At 42.7% G+C, this 24,302-nt stretch overlaps 1 protein-coding gene across 1 annotated transcript in view; it reads left to right on the top strand.

The window, feature by feature from the left end:
• The window catches only part of LOC306961672 (uncharacterized protein), a gene marked incomplete at its 3' end in the record, with an annotated part of 428,593 nt that extends 404,902 nt beyond the window's left edge, over positions 1 to 23,691 (top strand). Inside the window, exons 2-4 of the mRNA XM_079554516.1 lie at positions 20,891 to 21,523; positions 21,776 to 21,913; positions 23,417 to 23,691. Coding sequence (XP_079410642.1) covers positions 21,001 to 21,523; positions 21,776 to 21,913; positions 23,417 to 23,691 — 936 coding nt within the window. The 5' untranslated portion in view covers positions 20,891 to 21,000. The remainder of the gene's footprint in view (positions 1 to 20,890; positions 21,524 to 21,775; positions 21,914 to 23,416) is intronic.
• Positions 23,692 to 24,302: the final 611 nt, after the last annotated feature.

The raw sequence follows: 24,302 nt of genomic DNA, 5'->3' as shown, positions 1-24,302 counted from the left end.
AGCGCACGCACAATGACCAGACCGGTACGCATCAACTCGTCTAAGCTCAGGCAAGAACATATCTCAGAATGTAAAAATGGTGGCCTGTTCCTTTAACTAGATAAAGTCCAGTATGCATATTTCCATTTGCTATGCTACAAGGATACATTTGCATGTGTAGCACTTGCAATGAGTCATGGTGAAATTACCCATGCCTAAAAAGCAGTAATCAAAGTCCCGGCACAACTGCACCATGACGTTGACATTGCAGCCATGCTCAACATATGCGGTTTTGCTCCAAAGAGGCACACTGGCTTGTTGAGCGCGATCGCTAAAGAAGCATGTACATGATTTCAACCTTGCATGCCAATTTCTGTAGGGCCTGTAAAAAGCTGGGACATACGATCAAAGCAAATCTCCCCCAAAAAATCTGTGAACCAGATGAAACCAATTTTGTCAATTCTGAGGCACATTTACTTGCCACTGCCACAGTCTCAACACTGACGTGCACTAAAGATTCTTTTAGCCAACACTTCTCAAACCTGGTAGAAGTTTTCTTGTGGGTGACTTGACCCCAAAAGAGATATTTGTCTTTTATGTATCAGGGACAAGTGTATGATGGGCAAACATGTCCCGAATATGTTTCTATTCTCACCATCCACTCGGAGCATGTTCACACACACCTTGCAGGCATCTCCAGCCATCATCAGAGGCACAAATTCTCCAGATGCAATACCTACAAACGGAGCGACACTTTGGAGCTGCTCCTCCCTTTGTTAGAGACGTTTACGCACAAGAGTTTATGCACACACAACATGTAGGCCCCACTGTACCTCCACGCTAAGAGAATGTAATGTAGGTCATCAAACAGAGTAGCATCGGGACAGTGTTGTTGTTGTGTCCCGGAGGAAAAGGCAGGAGGCAAAAGAATGAAAAAAGGGGGGAAAAAAACCCAACAACACTATGCAGAACAAACAAAAGCTTCTTCAACAAACTGTTAAAACGTGTCTGTTCCGGGCTGGGGTAAAAGAAAAATCTCTTGCTCACCTTCTATACTATCCTCTCTGGTGAATAGTTGATGCGACATACCTTGCACTCACCACGGCTGTACTGTCAGTCCCATTAGCATTGTGACATGAGATTGCACTCAAGACAATGTCGGAATATTTGATAACATGGATCGTGAAACCGAAACATTGCTCTGAATTAATAAACAACACATTCTGGAGCTTTTAGGGGTAGAATCCACCCTTTTTCCTGGGGCTCAACATAATAAAAGTGATATTGCTTTTGCATCCTAGAGCCGTGTGTCTGTCCGGTAACATCTGACTAATATTAGAGAAAGCTCTCAAACTTCCTGGATGGAAATCAGAGATGGGTGTTTCCGGAGATGTGCTCGGGCAGGACGCCGTGGACCATGTAACCTCAGCGACACAAATGACATCTGGAGCGGCACGGATTCAGCACTATTCGGTCTAAAAGCACAGTATCGGTACATGAAGCATGAGCTGTAAAGGTTGTGTTCAATCTCGGGCCCGAACTGAACGCACTGCTAAACACAGATTGACATGAAAAATCTTTTACTGTCGAAAGATTCAAAGTATCAGACGCAGAGGAAATACTCAGCATCTCGACTGGAGTAAATTGCATGCAGTACATACAGAGAAAGAAACAAGTAAGGAAATAGTATACTGTATATAGTATCAAAAAGCCATTATACCAAACAGCATGATCTACGACTAGTTTTGCAAATAAGATTAGGCTACACCAGGATAACTACAACTACTTCAGATAATATAGTATTAGCAATGTAGCTAGTCAAAACTACTACCATCCTCTTTCTTTATAAATAGGTCCAGATACCAGATACTCCAGATATAAGCAGTACTCAGAAACTTGTGTACCTTAATAAATCCTTTTCGTAGTCTCTCTGGGGGTAATACAAGTGTTGATTGGATGATTGGGGGGTCTTTCATCTCCCCCTAGAGTCTCTAGCCAGAAAACCACCCTTGCAGCTGTCCTGTACCGGGTCGGAGGCCCTAATACAAACTAATGGGATCACGAAGAAGAAGCTAACAGGCTAACGGGCAAAGCTAACTGCGGGCTAGTGCCACGTAAACAGTATTTACAGCCAAGATTGAGTGAAAAAATTATTCTCCATTGTGTAGTTGGATGTACAATATCCCTCTCTCCCTTTGTCTTTTCTGTCAGTGTAGTATTTACTCTCACAGACAATTAATGAGTAGAAAAAAACGCAACATGCTACGACACCTGCAGTGGCGCTTATGGGCTCTAGGGGCATGAGTTACTTCGTACTGCTCTAAAAATAAGATAAAAGGGGTGTGTGAAAAAAGTAGGCTCCATGAAATAAAACTAAAAAAACATAAGTAAAGAAGTGAAGAGTGCTTTATTAGAACTATATGTCAGAGTTGTACTGTACGTACTTTGGTGTTAGGCCCCGGAGAGCCTTTTATACAAGCAGGGCTGTTTTTAAATTCCCGAGCAACAGGGATCCATTACTTTACCGTAAACGCCACAATGGCCAACTTACTCCAGTAAAAGAAACTGATTTCCTTGGCCTTTTCCAAATATCCATCACATATCACTTAACCTCACACTTCCCTTGCAAATACAATAACTCATCAGGCTCCTATTCCCCACACATGTTTACCAGATAAAGTGGAAAAACATCCTCAGTGAGAGATAATGTTCACATTCCACTGCGGCCGCTTCATCATGGTTCGTCATATTGTTTTGCCAGAAAATCAAACATAGAAAATGTACAGTGATCAGAGATGTCAATAACAAACCCACAAGTGCAAATCCAGTCTAACTCAATGGGCATCACCGTTTACGCTGGTTCAACTTTCTTTTCTTCCAAATGCATATATCGTGTACAGGCACATGCTCACCGAGAGGTTAACTGAGGCCAGTGTTGGAGAGCATATCAAAGCTCGTGTGTGTCTTTTGAGAATAATTACACTTTCTGTAGCTGCTGCTCTGCCTGATTCGAGTTAGCACCAGAGACAGCCAAGGAGCGGGGAAGAAAAAGGACAGACATATAGAGCAATCCTTGTCATCTCATTTGCTTTGGCTAAGTTTCTGACAGCTTAAAAAAGAGAAAATAAATGTATACTTTGAACCATAAGATAAAAATCAGAGTCAGACAGATGCTGTGAGGAAAAAATTAAATTTTCACACAAGGGGCTTTCGGTAAAGTGTGCCACTTCACTAACTGAATGGAGAGCACAGCGATAAAGTGATCAAAGCAGGGAGCTTGCAAAGTTAATGAAAATAATGCAAAAACAGCTTTTTCTTTCCCGTGATGGAAGGGTTTATAGGGGTGTTGTTTTATCCAAGCACTGGGACCTATCTTTTAATAAGGATCATAATAAGAGAGGTTTCAAACAATATATAAAAATCATTTCAGAAGCCCATGAACAGGGGAGAATTTGATTAGGACAGTGTGCACCATGTATTGTGTATCCGATCTGAATGAGTGTGAATGTGTGGAATAGATCCATCCTCTTCCTGATGTGACTCCCAGCAGTCGACAGCTCTGCCAAGCGTTGTCATTTTCTGGCAGCCAGATTACTCTTGGGGTGGCATTTTCACAGTTGTCAAGTGAGGATTTAATGGCCAATTATCCTCAGATAAATATATCTGGGCTGAGGAGAGGGAGCCATCACAGGATTGCGAGACTATGGCTTCTAATTGTGGGGCTAAAGAAAGAGAAAAACACATTGTCTGGTCAAAGCCTCCAGAGACTGGCCCACTTCCTCTATCCCTGCTCTGACACTTCATCATCACTCCAGAGGCAGCTTCGGATCCCTTAAAATATGTCCACGGTACTCTAAATCATGTGTTACGCTAACAGCAAAGTAAACGGCAAAGTACACATCATGTTAAGCTGGTTGTTTCCATTCTCACTCTGACAATGGAGTTATATAGGCATTGCACATTCAGAGAAGAATTCAGGCTATGTTTATTTGGCTGGGACAGTGCACGTTAACTGACAAACCTGGGGCTCATGCGAGGAACCGGGCCACACCGGTTTGTAGTGATATTTGCACCCGTTCTCCTGCATTTGCACATTAGTGTTCAGGCATTGAAGGTAAGTTGGGTGAACTGCTTGCTCAAGAACACAATCCCCGTATGCACTATAGGCCTGCTCCGGTTTCCCCTACAACTAAAACATGTACAAAAGCCAGTTTGAATGAGAGTATGAGTGCGGGACCAGAGAGTCAGTATCGGTAAAGTAGCCTACCTATTTCAATAGAGGCAACATAAACTGCAACATCCTCATTTTATCCAACCAGTTGTCATCATTGCTAATTGTACTCAGTTGTTTATTTGTGGAGAAGTGAGTTTTTGCTGGTGGTAGCAGTGAACTGCTCTAGTTTAGGGTGTGAACCTTCTACAGACATACATCTGTGTTGCAGCCAGGTTAGCGGTGTGTAGATGTCAATGGAGATCATGGTTAACAGGGTGAGCTGGCCGCACCGACGTCACCTCAGGTTAATGACAGTGACAGTCTCAATTGCTGAGCTGGTGGAGTGGATTTAATGCTTCCCCTTTAGCACCAGGAAGTGCTGATAATGATGCTCGGTGGCATAGAGCGTGTCCTTTCTGACATCAGCGAAGATTTAAACTTGGTGCAATGGTGAGTTCACGCACACACATTGAGAACACACATGCTCAGGGTTAGAATGCACATAATGATGATTGGTCACTCAAGTCTTCAAGTCCGAACTTTGAAAACACAGTAAAGCTCAAATATTCAATTCCATAGGCTAATGCAAAAATAAGCTTACGTAATACAATGTTGTTGGACTTTCTTGGCAATGTAGCACTGCACCGCTAAGGAAATGGAAAGGACTAATGTGATGGCTCTTTTCTACAGATTGCAATTGGATTAATTGGCTTGGTGGCAAGGGTGTTCAATGTGTGGCATTTTTGAGCTAACAAGCTAACTTGCTAAGCAGCTATTAGACACAACCATGTGCAATGACCTGTACAGCATGTCACAGTCTGCATGTGTCAGAAAAAGCAAGAAGCCAGACGTATTCTGTACGCATATATACCTCATTATATCAGATTTTAACATGGTATTCAGTCATCTTTTAAAAAAGGAAGTCCAATTAGATTTAGCTGTCACATTGTATATCAATAAGACACAAACATTGGACTTCATTGTCACTTGGTCAGTCATGCTAAAATTAGACTGTATGAAAAGAGACTTGCAACCAGCAAGATGACAAAATTAAAGAAAAAAATAAAATAAAAAGACATATAATCTGTAACACCTGGAGTTAAATATATTAGCATACTAAGTACAAAAGTAACCATATTACAGTAATTCATACCGAGCATCTATGAGTAATTACTTAATCATGCAAACCTAAGCCCGGTTTGTAGCATTTTAAGCCTAAAGTCTTAAGATAACACAGCTTTTATCTTTTCTAATAACTAAAAACACAAGTATAACTAGGTTTCAGGCATAGTCTAACCATTATATTATCTGATGTAAGATGATCTACTGCTGTGCAACACATACAAATTTGAGTTAAACATTTTCCTACACATCATCGCCCCAGATTTTTCATGGTTGGCCATTTGTACAGTTCAATATGGAGCAGTGCTTCTCTCCTTTTTTTCTCGCTGCACTTTATATTTACATTATTGTCATTGACACTGTAATGATGGGTGTGATTATGCATGCGGTGTGAACGGGTGTGTTGACACGGTGTTGACAGGCTGCCGCGGTCACATCTTTTCCACTGTCTCAGGTGGGAGCTCTGGTTATGCACAGCCTTCATTTAGATTCGATTACAGTGATGCACGCCTTATGGGTGTCACTTCTTTTCCGCTTCACAATTTAGGGAGAGAGAGGATGGGCAGTAATTGTGCTACCTGGGTGCCGAGGCTCTGGTGGCAAATCAAGCAGCGGGTGCACAGTGGCGTATTGTCTGGCTGCCGTCCTCCATCTCATTTATTTGCCTCCAGTTGTCAACTGTGAATATCACTGTGTGCAAATTAGCTAGCTAGGCCTTCAAGGACCGGCACAGTGCTCTTTCTCCACTCGCCCCACCCGAATGATGCCTGTTATGTCCAATTACACACACACTAGTTTTGATTAGCATGTAAAACTTGCAGCTCTGCCGTTAGCATCCACACACGTGAAAGATATTGTACACGGTGACACACAAACATGTGCTTCATTACTCAGTCTCCAGGAGAAGTCCTCCTTTGGGTTTTGATCTGCTTAAAGGCTCCTTGGGGCCTTTAGCTTGCTCTGTTGTTAAGGAGAAACTATTGATCGATAATATACATTTATAAACATTTAAATATAAATCATTTTTGCATCTAGTTTGCAGTGAGGTTTTCTAGTTTCTGGGGAACATCAGCTAAATTAACACAATTGGCTACAATTAGGAGGAGAGCACAAATATAGACACAATGAATTCTAATCCTACCAACTCCAAAGACTTTGGATATTGTCAAAATGGCCCATTAAACATGGCAGCATAAAGTAATGTTTGCCAATTTTAGCGAGTTAAAAATGAAACCTTAGATGTTTTAGTGTTTATTGTTGTACAGTTGTTGTTATTTCAGTCCACGGATATTTGCGGCATGTCTCTCAACCAAAAAAAGTTGCATTACTCAAGCTTTGGCCACATGTGAACCACATATTATGGGGAGCAGTGCTGGCCTCTGACCACCCCGGCTCTTAAAAGTGAAAACAAAAGAAGACAGTAAGTTCAAAGGCAGCGTCTGTTTTGTGTGTAGTCATGGTAGCTTGCCATTGGACGCTTTCATCAAATGGCTCAGTGATACCACAGCACCCAGAGGGGCTGATGTCACTGCGAGGTCAACTTCACATTTGAAAGAGACGAGCGATGGCTGCCAAGGACATGTGGGGAGAGACAAATTTAACATAAGTGTCTTGAGATGGGAAGCAAGATGGAAGGCACCATGTGGCATGCTTGCCCACGCACGCCTGCGTGTTGTCAGCCACACTGCAGGCCTCAAAGTCAGGGATGCACACAGTCAACCACATGCTTCCGTTTATGTCTCTGTCATTCTCTGTCTCCTCTCTGGATCCCACTCAAATGGACAAAGCCCTGTGTAGAAACAAAGGGTGCATTTCTATCCCCAGTGCTGCGCTCACTGCTCCGGAGCAGCTGCGGAAATGTCAAACAGGGTTGAGATGAGAGAAGTGTCGTGAGTGGGATGAAACTGCTGACACTTCATTTCCTTTCATTCCCAGTTCTGAAGCTACTTTTGTCACAGAATGGTTTATATATTGTGGAGGTCCTATCTCTTGTCACTTGTGCTTTTCACCTGACATCAATAGTGGAAACCCCACACATGCTATCACGCAAACTGCTTCTTGTGATCCATTTGGTATGCCTAAGTAGGGTGCTCTTTGTTTGAACTCATGCTGTCTGTTTCTTCCCCAAAAGCTACTTTGGAGAGCAAGTGAGACACTGTTTTTGTTCCCACTGGCTCCAGGTCTCTTATTCTACAGTGTTGTTGATTACTGTCTCCACTACAGTATTCTTTTCTTTTCTAAATGTAAATCTCATGTTATGAAGGAACCTTTAACAGGAATCAAAGTCTAAATTTTTCAAGACACCTAGTTTATTATTCAGTAGGCATTCACAGGCATTTCTAGCCATCTCTCGGCGCAAAATCCATGTGCTTCTCGTCTTAGCAGTGCAGGTACATGGCTTCAGCTGGCAATATTACAAGGATTAGCCTGGCATATGAAATATTTAGTGGATTTCTTCTCCCTCTCTCAAACCCTAATAAATCAAATGACTGCCAAATGTCATTAAAGTGATGGTCTTTTACCATGTCCCTTTTCATATTCAAATTTGGGACATGAGAAATGAAAGAGCAAAGAGGTTACTTGCAGTGCCCCTGTATGGTAGCTGAACATTCAGAACAGATGGGGGGAAAAAATGAAAAATCTGGTCAAGGGTTGAATGATGTGCCAACCGTCCCCATGACATTGGTGTCCGGGTGGCACATAGAAACAATGCCTGGCCTGCTGATTTGATTAATCCAGTTTTTTTCTCCTTTTTGCTGGACTGCAGTGTCACGTCGCAGTGGATCACAGACTGGGGCATGCAGGACAACCAGCTGTCTCTGTCAGTAACTGTCAGTGGCATTGTCTCCCTGCTCTCTCTGGCTGAACACATGATGGACATCTGAATGGCAGGCAGCGCTCCGGCCCCAGCACGCCTCTCCGCGACCCGCCATGCACAGGGATCATCGATATTCATGCCCTCCGCCACATCCCGCCTCCCTCTCGCTGCAAAGACTTATTCATATGTAAACTCCGAGATAAAACATGTGGTGCTAATTTGCAACAAATCAACAGTGACCCAGGCTGATTTTCCACGAGAGATATTCATAGTGTAAATCAGCAGACAACCCGCACCTGTCTACTTTTGATGCCTTGCCTTATTCATTACCAAAGAGCATTGGCAAAGATTGTCAACAAAGGCACAGCAGGATTATCATGTGCACTCTCTCGACTAGGTGACATAATGATGTAAATTATCAAAGAAAACTGATTTGGTGTAAGGCACTAGGGTTGCTGTAATGCCATTGGAATTCGTCTCAAGAGACTATTCAAAAAGGAAATTATAATAGATACACACGGCTCTGTTTGTTACCTTAACTCCAAAGGGAAATCAGCTCCGCAGTCATTTGTATGCACTGAATGGCAGCTGTCCTCATGTCGGCGCCACATCACAAATGACAAGACTAATATATAAGGCATAGTATGAGCCAAACAAACTTTGATTTTGTTTTACTTACATCATTAGTACCACTCAAAAGGTCACAGCATGGGGACTCAGATCTGAAAACTGTATGAAAAACACATTGGAATTAATAGGAGGTAGCCTTGACATTGTTAATATACATTATACATCAATTGATAATGTTAATTTTGAATAAGTCAGTAATGTGAAATATTTATGTGTGGCTGTCCAAAGTTTTTTTATTTAATTTCCTTTTCTCTCCTCCTTCTTCTTTTCTTCACGTTGACTTGACTTTCTTCTCCATTAATTATCATGCCCAGGAGGTTTTCTAGGGAGAGGAGCAGCCATCAGGCTGAATCATCTTGACAAGACGGCATGGCCCAATTACACCAGTGCTCCACCGGGCTTTGATGTGGCGGAAAAGCACAGAGATAGGGGCAAATTGCACTGCCATATTATGGTAATGATCTGATTTAATCCTGCCACTAAACTTTATGTAGCTTGTTTAAAGAAGATGCTAACACTAATTACAGAGGTGCACAGAGGTGTTGGGTGGGACTGGGTGGAGAGGGCTTCGCCGTGGGGCTAGTGGTGACACTGCTTTCCTTATGGCCACTGGGAGTTTCACATCTACAAAGCAGAGCCCATAAATGTTGTAAATGAAAATGAGACAAAGTGGACTCATCTCCATTTAATTATACATCTAACTCAGGTGAAAAGGTCAGGGGTACACAAGGTCACAGAACCCCACTCAGAACCTGTTGGGCTACTGTCGTAATTAACACATCTGAAGATGGAGGGACGTGCAGGCTGGAGGAAGCTGGAAGACTCCGTAAAAAAGAGAAGTTGGAGGGGGATTGAAAAGGGTGTTACAGAACACACGATAATATCAGCCAGTAATTAACTTGTCACTTCAATTACAGCCTCTCAGATTGGAATTGTCTTGGGTTATGGCGCCAGGCCCTGTCTGTATGGTTAATTAGTCTGTCGAGTAGCCACTACGCTCCTCTGTACGCTCCACGCCGTCACGCCTGCAGCCACATGGTTTATTGTTCTACATGATTGACTAGCATGAAGCACAGAGCAGATCAGAGCGTGGAGAAGGAGCGCGACCGATCAGCTGTCAGAGGTAAACCCACTCCACAATGTCCCTCTTCATATTTTAAAGCCTGTTATGACTATATCCTCTTAGCGTGCTTTTTCTAAATTAATAATGGATATGTGTCTAAAACGTCTACAGGCATACAGTATAGTACACCCCTTATCCTGGGCTGAACAGGCAGACATAGTGCCGGCAGCAGTGATGGCAGCTTAAACCTCAAAGTTAAAGCACTTCAATAAGTAATGCTGCACTTAATCATTTATAGCTTAGATTAGTCAAGAGATTCAGTGGACCCACCTGTGAACAACTTAAATCACACAAACAATGTGGTCACTTAGTAGAACGTTAATCTGTCTAGCTCTTGTTTAAAGTGGGTATTATGCAAAATTGGCTATTTCAACTTTTTACTTACCAGGGCTTATACGGGGCATTAAAAGTTATTAAATGAATTAGACCAACATTGAGGCCTTAAAAGTGCTCAAAAAGCATTCAATTGGATTCAAGCTGGCATTGAACATGCATTTCTTAGAAAATATAATTTTTCCTTAGAGACAGAATCTACTCAATGATATTGATATTGCTCAACAACTTGCGTTTTTAACGTTTACGGTTTGCGTACATTCATCAGAAATTCAGCTGCAGTTTTGAGTGAAATTTTACACAATCTTTTGCTCAGAAGTTTCCTGTTGTGACCAATTTAGTTTTGAATATCAATATTTCCCCTAAATCCTCCGTTTTATTGAATGTTTACAAATCTTCCATCCATCCATTTTCTTGCCCGCTTTATCCGGGGCCGGGTCTCAGAGGCAGCAATCTGAGAAAAGATGCCCAGACTTCCCGATCCACGTCACACCTTCTCCAGCTGTTCTGGGGGGACTCCAAGACAACACCAGGCCACAGAGACATAGTCCCTCCATGTCCTGGGTCTTCCACTAGGCCTCCTCCCAATAGGACATGCCAGAAAAACCTCAAGCCACCTCAGCTGCTCCTTTCGATGTGAAGTAGCAGCGACTCTACTCTGAGCTCCTTACCCTATCTCGAAGGGTACGCCCAGCCACCCTGTGAAGGAAACTAATTTTTGCTGCTTGTATCCGTGATCTCGTCTTTTCGGTTATTACCCAGATATCATGATCATAGGTGAGGGTGGGAACGTAGATCGATCGGTAAATCAAGAGCTCCATCCGTCCCTCACTCGTGACCCGAGACACTTGAACTCCTCCACTTGAGGCAAGGACTCTCCATTGACCAGAAGAGGGGAAGCCACCTTTTTCCGGTGGAGAACCATGGCCTCGGATTTGGAGGTGCTGATCCTCATTCCGGTCGCTTCACACTTGGCTGCAAACCGCCCCAGTGCACACTGAAGGTCCTGATTTGATGAAACCCTCAGAACAACCTCATCTGCAAACAGCAGAGATAAGATCCTGAGGTTACCAAACAGGACACCCTCCAGCCCCTGGCTGCGCCTAGAAATTCTGTCCATAAAGGTAATGAACAGAACCGGTGACAAACAGCAGCCCTGGTGGTGGCCAACACTGGGAACAAGTCTGACTTACTGCCGGCAATGCGAATCAAGCTCCTGCTGCGGTCATACAGGCAACAGTCAGCCCTGAGCAGAGGGCCCCGGACCCCATACTCCCAAATTTACAAATCTTATGAAAGGAAATATGCCAAGATTTTTTGCATTTGTGGCATTAAAAACATAGTATTTAGGCATTAAAATTGCATTATAAAGCACTGAATTTGACTTGCTACCTCCTGTAGAAGCCCTGCAGACAATGTGTTTTTGGACTATGAGTCTTTATACAAATAGAAGCTGAAAAGTGTTTTGCTTGAAAACTTTAAAGCAAAAATAGACCAACACTGACAAATTGTAGATTAGAGAGTTGTCACAAACCTCCCTTGTAGACTCTGGCACATCTTTGATAGTATCTGTTCAGTTAGTAAAGAAAACCGTGTATAGCCCTATATCAAGGAACTGGAAGCAAACATAATTATCTGTTTGCATTAGCCTCAAAGGGAGATGAGACTCTCTTCCCACTCTTGGATGGCTTCTTAAACTTCTTAAATGCAAGCGAAGCACTATAAATACATTAGAGGGATAGTTTCAGTATCCGCTCCTGTCCTCAGCGTTACCTCCTTTCCGTGAAGACAAGGACATCTCCAGGGACGCCGAGGGCCTCTTTGTAAGGATTCAGCATTTACACAGTCAGCCGCGTGTAGTATCACAGTGCTCAGTGTAACTCTTTGAAATCTCACTCACACAACTTGCACTTGGGAAAGACTTGTGAAGATGTGTGAAGCATTTTGACACAGGTATTATCCGCTCTGGGTCCAAGTTTGCTGCCTGTGTTGTCGCAGTCTCTGACATACGCAAAACTTTTGAAAGCCTTTCCTCTACCAAATGTATGATGTCTTTTATTTTTAGCGTATAAAAGAGTTACCAAGCCTACTTAGTATTCCAGGACAAACATAATTGTCAAACGGATGAAGGAATCGTAGCTGAAAACTCTTTCTCAAATGATGCACTTATTGTATTCATGATGAAGTTAAGCTAAGAGTGAAGAACATTTGTAGATAATCTTTAATCCTTAAAGCTACATTATCTGATTTTTACGATTTTCAAGTAAAGGATGAGATTGTGGAGTTTACTTTTAGCCCCATCCCCAAATTGCTTGCTCCCCCAAACCCTCCTGTACATAACAGTTTCTCATGTGTATAAATCATATGCTCATTTCAGGCACAGCTTTGTCAGATGTTTAAGAGGGGGTATTATGCTTTTTTCAATCACATAGCACCAGTCTAAAGCACACTACAATGATGACGAAACCTTCTGTTGGTCTGTAAATGCAGTAAATTAGTAAAAACTGGACTGAGGTTGACGGGCCGTGGTTTGTTCTTTGTGTGTTGCCGATGTTTGGATCTGTCTGCTGTGGTCATTGTTGTATTTGTGTACTCACTGCAAATGAATTTCCCCACGGGTACAATACATTTTCTACTACTACTACTATTAGAATGACTGCCTTGTATAAAATTGCTCTCTCAAAATGGCTGTAGCGAATGTCTTGAAATAGGCCTCTGTCTCTTTAAGAACCTCTGACCCTTTCCGACACGCCCCCTCCACACTCTGTCTGTGGCATCAGAGGGGAGGGGGTCCTGCTGAGGAGCAGTGGTTGGTTACTCGGCTGGTGACGAAAGCTCGGAGGCGTCTCCAGGAGGTGGGGGCATTCCTAGGAGGACTCAGGCAAACCTATCCCTAAAATGGCTGCCATCAGAGTTTTTACAGATTACTCAAAAATACGTGAATGTGCCAAGGCAACACTTCAGGCATGTTTTTTTAATGAGGGAGTGACATAATAACATGATGTAAAGCTTGAAAAAGTCGATTTTGCATAATACCCCACTTTAAGAAAACAGGCAGAAACAAACACCAGTCTGAATGAGCCCAAATGTGAGAGAGGGCAACAAGGTGCGCAAACCCTGACTAAGTGATGAAACATTGAGCAAATCATTGCAGACACAGCTTAGAACATTGTAGTGGCTCTGATTTAAACCGATTTAGCCTTATTCATTGTCTGATATAAGCTTGGGGAGTTTGAATACACAGATTGAGAAAAGAGTGACATCAAAATAGTACAACACAGCAGACACACCTGGGTTCGTGTCACTCGTGTGTAGGTCAGCTCAATGTGTCCCTCACTCCTTGAACCTCATGAAAATCACACTGTGTAAGTTGGGGGTTCATTTGGTACACTCAAAATTTGCTCAGAACCACAGTGCATGCCCAGCTTAAAGGGATATTTTAGGATTTTTGACATAAGGCCTAGAAATACAGAGTGCTGTTTATTTCTGGGAATATATACTTTTTAATTCATGCAGTCCTTATATTTGAAGAGTTCATTGGCGCTAGGCTAGTGCTAGGCTAGGGCATGTCTATGGTAACTAGTAGCCTGCATTAAAACAGTCTGACCCAAGCACAGTCCACCTGAGGCAAATCACTTATAATGCCAGACTATATAAATATCTGTGATGATAGATTATTCTTTGAAATATAACTGCATCACAATTACTACATTTCGAGGGACTATTTTCTGGCAGATCACTCCACCGCTGTGTAGCTAAAAAACACGAAGCTGATGCTGCTCAAATATAAGTTATTTTAAATGCAAAATTGTTATAATTATTTTATCAACACAGACATTATATCGGTAGGCTGGTGTCAAAAGTGATTTGCCTCAGGTGCACTGTGCTTGGGTCAGACTGTTTTTAATGCAGGCTACTAGTTACCATAGACATGCGCTAGCCTAGCACTAGCCTAACACCACTAAAATCTTCAAATATAAGGACTGCATGAATTAAAAAAAGAAAATCTCCAGAAATCAGCAACACTCTGGACAACTACGAAATGAGGCCCTATGTCAAAAATCCGGAAATACCCTTTAAGGGGCAAAAAGGAATGTACACCAAGACAGAAAAAGATTGAAGCTTTAGTTAGTCTTTTAACTTGTTGCAGTGGAAAGACAAACTTGCACTATTTACATGCTCATAGAATCCTGTGGGCATTGTTTAAAAAGTCCCTTTAGTCTGACAGGAGCATTGGGAGGGATACTCCTTGTCTCTGTCATGCATAAAATATTTTTCTAGTTCAACATAGTGTACATTGAGAAGTGTCATGCACACAATAAAGTGAAATTGTACTTCAATCAATCACATCTGGCAAAACAAATGAAAAAATATGTCAAAATGATTATTACACAAACGACTTTAATCTTTGCATTGTTCTTGGATGTGGAGTTTTCCTTCTCAGTATTGTTTCAACATGTTGCTCCTTCACTAGTGAGTTTTGTTGAGCTGGGGGAAAAAAAGCAGGGAACATTGGTTTGAGAAAGTGATAATTGTCGGCCCTCTCTGGTCCTGATACAATGGCAGCCATCCATGCGAAAGCCATTTCTCCAGGAATGACAGCAGCAGTGGGGAATGCACACCTCATGAATACGCTGGCATGGAAACACTCTTGTAAGAAATTCAAATGAGTTCTCTTATCAAGCCTCTCCATAGTAGCTTGCCAATGGCGGGTCTACAAGCGCGACTATAATCCAATAGTTTGAACTATTTGATCTGCAGTAACCAATAAGCACATCTTAGGCCTTATTTGCCTATATCCTAATACTATTTCCCCCATTACAACTTGTTTATAGTTAGTATTATAGTATTATAATATACCCGGCCCTTTTATGCTGTTATCCTTATTAATTGCTTGTGACAACATGGGTCCTTGACAGAAAGAGAACAGTAAAAGTGTTGAAGCCTAAATGTAATAATTACAAAACTAGTCTGAGAATGTGAATGTGTTGAACTGATTAAATTGTATCCCCGTTTACCCCAGCTCCCTCGGACGACAAACCTAGAAGTTGGGCCAGCTTCTTTAGTGCAGCCATAAAAGTGTCCTTTCACTCAAAGGCATAATGTGAGAGTGGTAGAAGTTCAATCGCTCATGTTGTTTGAAGATTACGGTATTTTTAAATGTATGTACCAAATGCCTATAAGTAAAAAAGGCCATAGTCTAATACCCAGAAGTGCCATAAAATTTCCCAAAGGGGATTTTGGTCTCAATTTGGTCTCAATTTAGTGGTTTGAATTACATTGTCTTTTATGTTTTGGTTTCTGAAGAAATTGTAAAACATGAATGTATATAAGCTGGATAAAAAACAGTCCAGTATTTTTCAGTTCTCATGCAGTATATCAGTTCTTTTAAGAGGGTGAAATATAATCATAAAGTTATCACAGTTCACATATTGTGCAAAGCTTTTTATGAGATGACGCCACAAATACCGAATCTGTCTGTTATTGCAAGTGACATTGTCATTATGAACTGACACAGCATCGCTGCTCCACTGAGGCATAAAAATGTCCTACTAAATCGTCAACATAAACACGTTGATAAATTACATTTATATGCCATCAAGCAGCGACATTTGCTGACACCAGAAATGTTTCTCCAGATCTGCCAAGGCGATGGTTCTCATTATGCGACTGAGAAGTGAGCGCAGCCAGATTGTTAATGAAAAAATACACAGACTGTGACCTTTGTAAAGTCTCTCTAGCTTCAGAGGTAACCATCTCCAGTGTGTGTGTAGTGAGACTGTAAAAGAAAAGGCCTTTGTACTCCTGAGATTTCTATAGTTGTCTGTGTCTGTCATTTTGGACAGAGCGGCAGGGTCACAGAGGTCACAGTGTTCGCACAATGCCCTGTCACACTTAAGTTCAACTGCAGAGTAAGAAAACCTCAGGCCTCTGTTCTGCCCAAGACTTGGAATGAGAAAAAGAATTGCTCCACAAAGTGAGTGGAAGAATTTCTATAATGGCTAATGTCTTAATTAGCCCATAAGAAATAATAGCACCCAGAACCGAAACTCAAACCCGCCAAATCATGACAAAATGGCAGTAATGGTTCACTTAGATTCTTTAAAAACATACAGCTCATTAAGCATTAGACTAACAGGCTAATTCCCTTTTTTGTAAAGGTTTATTGGACTGAATCAAAAGCAAACTTTTATTAAAAATAGGTGTGTCCTGCAGACAGCGCATAAAAATTATATTTTCTTTCCTTTTATGTATCCAAATATGCAAGCTAGTATTCTTGTGGTCTTATTGTACAATGTAAAGCCACATTGAAAAACAATTAGAGAATTTACTGCCAAGTATCAAATTAAACTGCTTGTGACCTCTGGCTTGACTCGCTCATTTTCATAAATCCTGATTTATGGAAAGACCATAAGATGTGTTACCAGGCGAGCTGTGAATCTGCTGAGTTGATGATGGCACTATGTTTCTATAGCACAGCCTATTAGGTTCCCTTTAGCTGATCAGTGCTGATGATAGGGGCAACACAATGACAGCTGGAATCAGCACTTAGCCTATTATGTTAATGTAGGGGTAATCATCCTCTGTAGTGTTCGGATTAAAAAGTGTGCACTGCAAATTCTTATTATGACAGCATTCAGCATTGACACGGGCTCATCAGTAGCTAATGTGAAAACCCCGTTGCTCATCGCCCTCTTGTTTCCATTATGCTCCAACATGAAGATCTAGAATTATCTCCAGACGTCAGCTGTCCAGGTCGGCGTGCTAATGTTTCCTCAGAAGTTTTCTGGATGATGTTTCAAGACTCTGTGCTGTTGTTCTTCTGTGTTCGGCAGGTGCCCTTTCTCACGCTCTGGACTGTACCATATGGGCCAGCCCGGTCTCCAGTCTCATCCCGCCCTGCTCCTGCTTCTGCCAAGGCCCTGTCACACCTGAGTACAGCAGATCAAAGAGCCCAGCGGAGCACCAAACCGCACATCTGCTGCACGTGCCAAACTTCCTTCTCCGCTTGGTTGGCTTTGCTTTCAGCACATGTGTTTCCAAGGTTGACCACTAATCCCGTATTCTGTGCCTCGTTGCATCCTCAGAACTGACCAGAGTGACAGCTTTGGGAAACTCTAGTTGGTGTTGCGATGTGTTTAGACGGTGTTACCCCCTTATGGTTTGACAAAGTTTACATCTATTCGCCTTTCTGTTTGTTTCTTTTCATACGCCTGTGTGTGGAAAGCCGAATTGTGTGAAAAAGGGTATACGCAGAAAGTCTGTGCATTCTCGCCTGGCCAAACCATAACCAGAAAGGCATAATTGTCACTGGGTTTTCCACTTGTAAAACAATGGCTTCGCTCTGAAATACAGGCTTGTTTTCATTCCAGTCGCTTGAGGAGAAGAGATTTGTGTTTAGTCCTGCATTATGGCCTCAAATTGCAACTGTCATTAGAAAATTCCTCAGGGAACAGAAAAACGCTGAGTCAAACCAAGGCAATTGAAATGAGTTTAGGGTAGCTAAGTATGTTATCCGCACAACAACAAACAAATTAAAAGTACTGTGACCTGATTAAAGAGAAGAGGGAAAAGCTATTGATTGTCACTTTCTCACAGACACTCTCTAATTGTGCATTTAATGAAACAGACTTTGGCAACATGGTACGACAAGTTCAGATTAAGTTCTTGGTGCAATAATCGAGATAGCCGTGTTTAAGCGAATGCAATGACTTCGACGAATGTGGGCGCATTATCACTATTAACTTTTTGGAGAACGAATTGCACTTAGAAAGTCGCAAGGTGTCCTTAAATCTGTCTTAGCCATTCGAATTTCCACTTTCCTTTGGAGCTTAATGGGGGAATTCTATCAACAAAGCCTAAAGTTGCACAGAGTGTGACAAAGTAGCTTCAGTTAATATTGTTCCACTAAGCAGCAAATCTATATGGAATAATCAATAAGAGAAAAAGAGAAGCTATGCCCAGTTTAAAAAAAATGGGATGTATTGAAATAAATCAAAAAACGTCATGTGTGGAACAGAAGAAAGACATTGTGTGCTAATTATTCTAGTATTTTACAAATTAGCATTTCGAAGTATGTGCTCCACATTTAAAGTCCTGTATCCAATACTTTGCAGCTGTTTTCAAGTTATAAAAGAGAGAAATATGGTTTCTTTGCATAACTGGTATTCACTGTACCATGCTGAGATCCAAGCATGATCAGGTTTTTATTTTATTAGGCAGATGTTTATCAGAAATGAGTCACCATACTTATTGGCACTTCGGCACAGCTCTTGTGATGGAGCAACATCACCGCCTGACTACCAGATGCGCAAATTTCATCGGCAAATTTTCATGACAACTGTTAAATCTCAGCAAAGCCACAACTTTTGAGGTCAGAGCTGGTCCATGACACTGTGTATTCCGTGCAGAGTTCATGAGAGTTTAGTTTTGCTGTGAGAATTAGAAATTATTTTAAGATCAAATGAGTCTCACCAGAAGAAGGATTTTTAATTGAATGGACTAATTTGTAAAAACAAAGATGTCGGTAAGGTACAGAAGTTGCCAAAGCAATATTTTATCTATTTAGATCAGCCAAAGGTGACACAACTGAGAAAATGTCACGTTAAGTCCAACACTTCAGAAACCGTGCTATGTTAATTAAATAGCACTGTTTCGACAAAAAGTTAGCTAGTATGTTCAGAAACAGTGCAAATTGATTAAATATGTAGGGGTCTAGCTAAGCCGTAAATCTGTTATACCAATAAAAAGCAGAGGCTTTGGGGATGTGACAACATGCCACTCACCGAATCATCCCTCGTCTCTCTAATGTAAAAATTAACCATCCTCTTTTTTGCCGACCACAGCGGATTTGTGAGTGGCTAAGCTACACGGTTGTGAATGCTTCCTTCATAATTCAATAAGGATCAGTTTCTCTGTATAGCGCACTGGCGTCAAGAGAAGGGAAATCTTTTGAGGAACATGATGCAAATTAAAGTGAAAAAAGCTGAAGTTTGCCTGAAAGGTTTCGATTGTGGTCGTCATGCGCTCCATGTGATAGAGCGCGGCTTTGAAAGCAGTTGGTCCGTCGCCTAATGTGTTCGTGTTGGCACCGAAGACTCCTCAGTGGAATGGCTGCCAGATGTCTTTTTTCTGGGTTGCCGAACCTGAAGTACGGCAAGTCGGAGTGCCCTCGTGCTGCTCCAAAAACCACAGGCAATATACAGCAAACTGGCACCATTTAATGACTCACACAATTGCTTCAAAGCAAAATTACACCCATTTAAACCTGTCGTACACATCACCCAAAGAGACCCAGAAAAAAGTGTCCTACCTTCAATTTATAGCCAAATGAAAACCGCAAAGACAAAAGTGGGACATGTGTAAGTTATTACGGACACACTCGATTCTCAGTGATGAGTGCAACATGTACAAAACGATGGAAAAAAGGAGGGGTGGTATAATCTTTGCCCGGCATATTTGTTTGATACCAGACTTTGAAATGGAAAAATCAAAGGAAAGCCTTTTAGAACAAAATGTGAACTTTCTTGCCGTCGGTCTCCTCATGACCAGGCATGGTATATAATCATGATGTTGGCAGTTGTTTTAAGGCATGAAAGGATCTGTACTCCATTACTATATCACAGGTGATCACAGGGAAGTCAGGAAACATGGTCTGAGAATAAAAGCAGTCATTGAAAACTACAACGCAAGCTGCTGACAGAGTACAAAAGAGGGCAGATTGCTTTGGCATAGAAGGGGCTCACACAGACTTGAATATAGGCCTATAAAGTCTTAATGCAACACTCGGGAATTACGAAATACGCAGAGGGTCACCATGACTTAAAAAGCCATGTGTGTGGCTAAAACAGTGGCAGTTTTATCACATCACATGCATATTTTGAACCTCCTAACAATGTATTCTAGAATTTGATAAATAATTGAAGTGAAAGACAAATTCTGAAAACCGTCAAGTCAGTTATTAAAGGTCCTATAATATGCTTTATACCATGGTCTGGGTGAATACTCGATTCTGATTGGCTGGTGGGTGCTAACAAGCGTGCATTATTTTCGTATAACCGCACACGTAGTCCGGTAGTTAAATCACTGGGATATCACTCCGCTGTGGGCATCGCCATAGCAACGCATGACACAGCTGAATCAGATAAACACGTAATTGGCTTGTTGCACAGTACGGCTACGCTAGCTCCTCTGAGCTGAAGTTGTGAGCGCCAGCACTTCCTTTTCTAAAGATTGCGTTGTGGGCAGTGAGTTCCTGGTAGATGATCATTTACTGTGTGTTCAGATCATTCAGAGGAGACACCTGTGATCATGAAGGATTGATAGTTTGTCTTGAAGCTAAAGGCTAACATGCTATAACAAAAGATTAATAAGAATAAATACAGATTAAAAACTTGTTCACCTGCAGGAAGTGATCATCTACCGGGAACTCACTGTCCGTGTCCAACACAGAATCTGTAGGAAATACGACGATTCCAACGGGTCGAAGCTAATCTTAATGGAAATGAACACAAACAGGAAGTACTAGCGCCCACAACTTCACCTCAGAGGAACTAGCGTAGCCACATTGTGCAACAAGCCTATTGGGGGGGGGGGGGGGGGGGGGCAAAACTGCACATTTTGCTGTTTGAAAGAGTCCAGAGACAAAATGAGTCCAATGTTTGAAATGAAGCAATCGGTCAATAAACCTTTGCCTCCTTTGGGTTCATCCTGGGCGGATTTTCGTATAAAACAAATCCCAGCAGAGTTCCCTCCCAAAGCCGGTCTAACCAGGTCTGAAGGATGAAGACTGCTCTGCTACTGCTGCTGGGGGGGTTCCTGTGTGGGCTCCACGGAGCTGAGGGCCAGGACACAGACCTGCTCATCATTATCACCAAACTACTGACCAGAGTCCAAGCCCTGGAGACTAAAGACCAGACCCACCAGAGCGAAGTCCAGGCCCTCAAGACCCAAATCCAAGACCCGGAGACGAAAGACCAGTTCAACCAGACTGAAGTTCAGTCCCTGCAGAGCGAAGTCCAGGCCCTCAAGACCCAAATCCAAGACCTGGAGAAGAAAGACCAGTTCAACCAGACTGAAGTTCAGTCCCTGCAGAGTGAAGTCCAGGCCCTCAAGACCCAAGACCAGGCCCTCAAGAACCAAATCCAAGACCTGGAGACGAAAGACCAGACCCACCAGAGCCAAGTCCAGGCCCTCAAGACCCAAATCCAAGACCTGGAGAAGAAAGACCAGACCCACCAGAGCGAAGTCCAGTCCCTCAAGAACCAGATCCAAGCCCTGGAGATCAGCCAGGCTCAGCTGCAGAGTGAGTATCATCAGAAGAACATGAAGTAAATATGAGACAAATGTATCGTATCTGTCATTTTATATTTTCATATAAAAGAAAGTTTTCAGCTGCGAAATAAAACTTTTGGACAGAGCCTCGTTATAACTGATATAAATGTGTAAAATTCCTTTGTTCTTTTGGTTCAAAGCTGGGCCTTTAAGCGTCGTGTTGGGGCTGGTTTATGGTCACATGATGGGAGGGCATCTGACATAAAGCCTGTTTGTTCTTCAGCCGGTTCTCCCGTGGCGTTCTTCGCTGGTTTCTACACAGGCACAAAGGGGGGAAATTACGGCTCGTTCGACGTCTCGACTACGATCAAATACCAGAAGGTTGTGACCAACGTGGGCGAGGCTTACAGCGCTGACACAGGTGAGAATATCAGGTTAACCTCTGATCCAAAAGCTCCATGACTGGAAAGTTCACAGCCTATAGGCCAGACTAACGCCTCATTTGAAAACTAAGAACTAAAAAACTGACACACCATATTTTCCGGACTATAAGTCGCACTTTTTTCCGTAGTTTGGCCGGGGGTGCATCTTATACTCCGGAGAGACTAATAAGTTATTTTTTTTCATTTTTTTTATTCAAATATATTATTTTGCCACTAGAGGGCACTGCAGGCTAATGGAGCAGCAGAAAGGAAGTTAGAAGTGAGCGAGAAGCGGAGGTTACTCTTAAAGAAAACAAAACAAAGCTAATCACGAGCTAAAAGCTCGAGCCACATTTAGAGGAACGACTTTGCAAATGAGAGCTTGAAAAACGTGCTGCCGGGAGAGGCTTGTAAACAGTGCAGAGGTTTGTTCTTTATGCTTTAGTATCTGAACTGTTTATGTGACGTTAACATAACAGACTCCTGTTTAGTTCACTGTGTCATGTGTCACGTTAGCAAACCGTGCGCCTCAGCCTGGTGTTTTTTATCCCATTAGGCATTTTATGGCGAGTGCGTCTTTTACTCCAGAGCGACTTATAGTCCGGACAATACGGTTAATGGATCTTTTTCCTTGCGTTGTCGTCACTTTTTGATCTTTTTCAGCGTTTTTTGCCACAATATCTTTCTTTTGTTGCATTTTGTTGCATTTTTTTTGAGAAAATATTAACAAATTAGGAAAATTGGGAAACATTCTGAGAGAAAAAGTGTAAAATTTGCAAAGGAAAAATTGTTTAAAGGGGGGTATTATGTAAAATGGACTTTTTCAAGCTTTCCATCATGTTATTATGTGACTCCCTCATTAAAAACATGCCTGAAGTGTTGCCATGGCACATTCACGTATTTTTGAGTAATCTGTAAAAACTCTGATGGCGGCCATTTTAGGGATAGGTTTGCCTGAGTCCTCCTAGGAACGCCCCCACCTCCTGGAGACGCCTCCGAGCTTTCGTCACCAGCCGAGTAACCAACCACTGCCCCTAAGCAGAACCCCCTCCCCACTGATGCCACAGACAGCGTGTGGAGGGGGCGTGTCGGAAAGGGTCAGAGGTTCTTAAAGAGACAGAGGCCTATTTCAAGACATTCACTACAGCCATTTTGAGAGAGCAATTTTATACATGGCAGTTATTCTAATTTACTGCATTTACAGACCAACAGAAGGTTTGGTCATCATTGTAGTGTGATATAGACTGGTGCTATGTGACTGAAAAAAGCATAATACCCCCTCTTTAAAAACAAAAAATTTGAAATGGAAAATAGCTTAAACATTTTTGTTTCTTTCTACATTTTGTGGTCTGTTCAGGACAATTCTCTCTTTAACGACAAACCGATGTAACTGTCGATGTTTGCTGCACATTTTTATATTTTTCTGACGTTTGTTAAACTCTGGCTTCATGGTCGTTATGGAGAGCGTCCTGAAGATCCTGAGATGTTCCTGTGTGTTCCAGGAAAGTTCACGGCGCCGCTCAAAGGCCTGTACGTCTTCTCCTTTGTCGTGTACACCAACAACGACACCTTAGTGACGCTGAGGAAAAACACCGAGATCCTGACCTACGGTTACGACAAGTCTGTCACCGACAAGCGGGACTCCACCACCGGCGTCGCCGTGGTAACGCTAGAGGCGGGCGACACCGTGTACATGAGGCTGGACTTGAAGACGTATTTCTACGGTTTCCGTGGATTCTTGAACAGCTTCAGCGGCTTCCTGCTCTCCCCCATGTGACCTAACGCTCTCTCCCATGTGACCTAAAGCTCTCTCCCATGTGACCTAACGCTCTCCCCAATGTGACCTAACGCTCTCTCCCATGTGACCTAACGCTCTCTCCCATGTGACCTAACGCTCTCCCCATGTGACCTAACGCTCTCCCCATGTGACCTAACGCTCTCCCCATGTGACCTAACGCTCTCCCCATGTGACCTAACGCTCTCCCCATGTGACCTAATGCTCTCCCCCATGTGACCTGACGCTCTCCCCCATGTGACCTATCGCTCTCCCCCATGTGACCTAACGCTCTCCCCAATGTGACCTAATGCTCTCTCCCATGTGACCTAACGCTCTCTCCCATGTGACCTAACGCTCTCCCCATGTGACCTAACGCTCTCCCCATGTGACCTAACGCTCTCCCCCATGTGACCTAACGCTCTCCCCCATGTGACCTAACGCTCTCCCCCATGTGACCTATCGCTCTCCCCCATGTGACCTATCGCTCTCCCCCATGTGACCTAACGCTCTCCCCCATGTGACCTAACGCTCTCCCCCATGTGACCTGACGCTCTCCCCCATGTGACCTATCGCTCTCCCCCATGTGACCTATCGCTCTCCCCCATGTGACC

Source organism: Gobius niger, assembly GCF_951799975.1.
Source record: "Gobius niger genome assembly, chromosome: 4".
NCBI lineage: Eukaryota > Metazoa > Chordata > Actinopteri > Gobiiformes > Gobiidae > Gobius > Gobius niger.
This window is presented reverse-complemented; position numbering and strand designations above follow the sequence as displayed.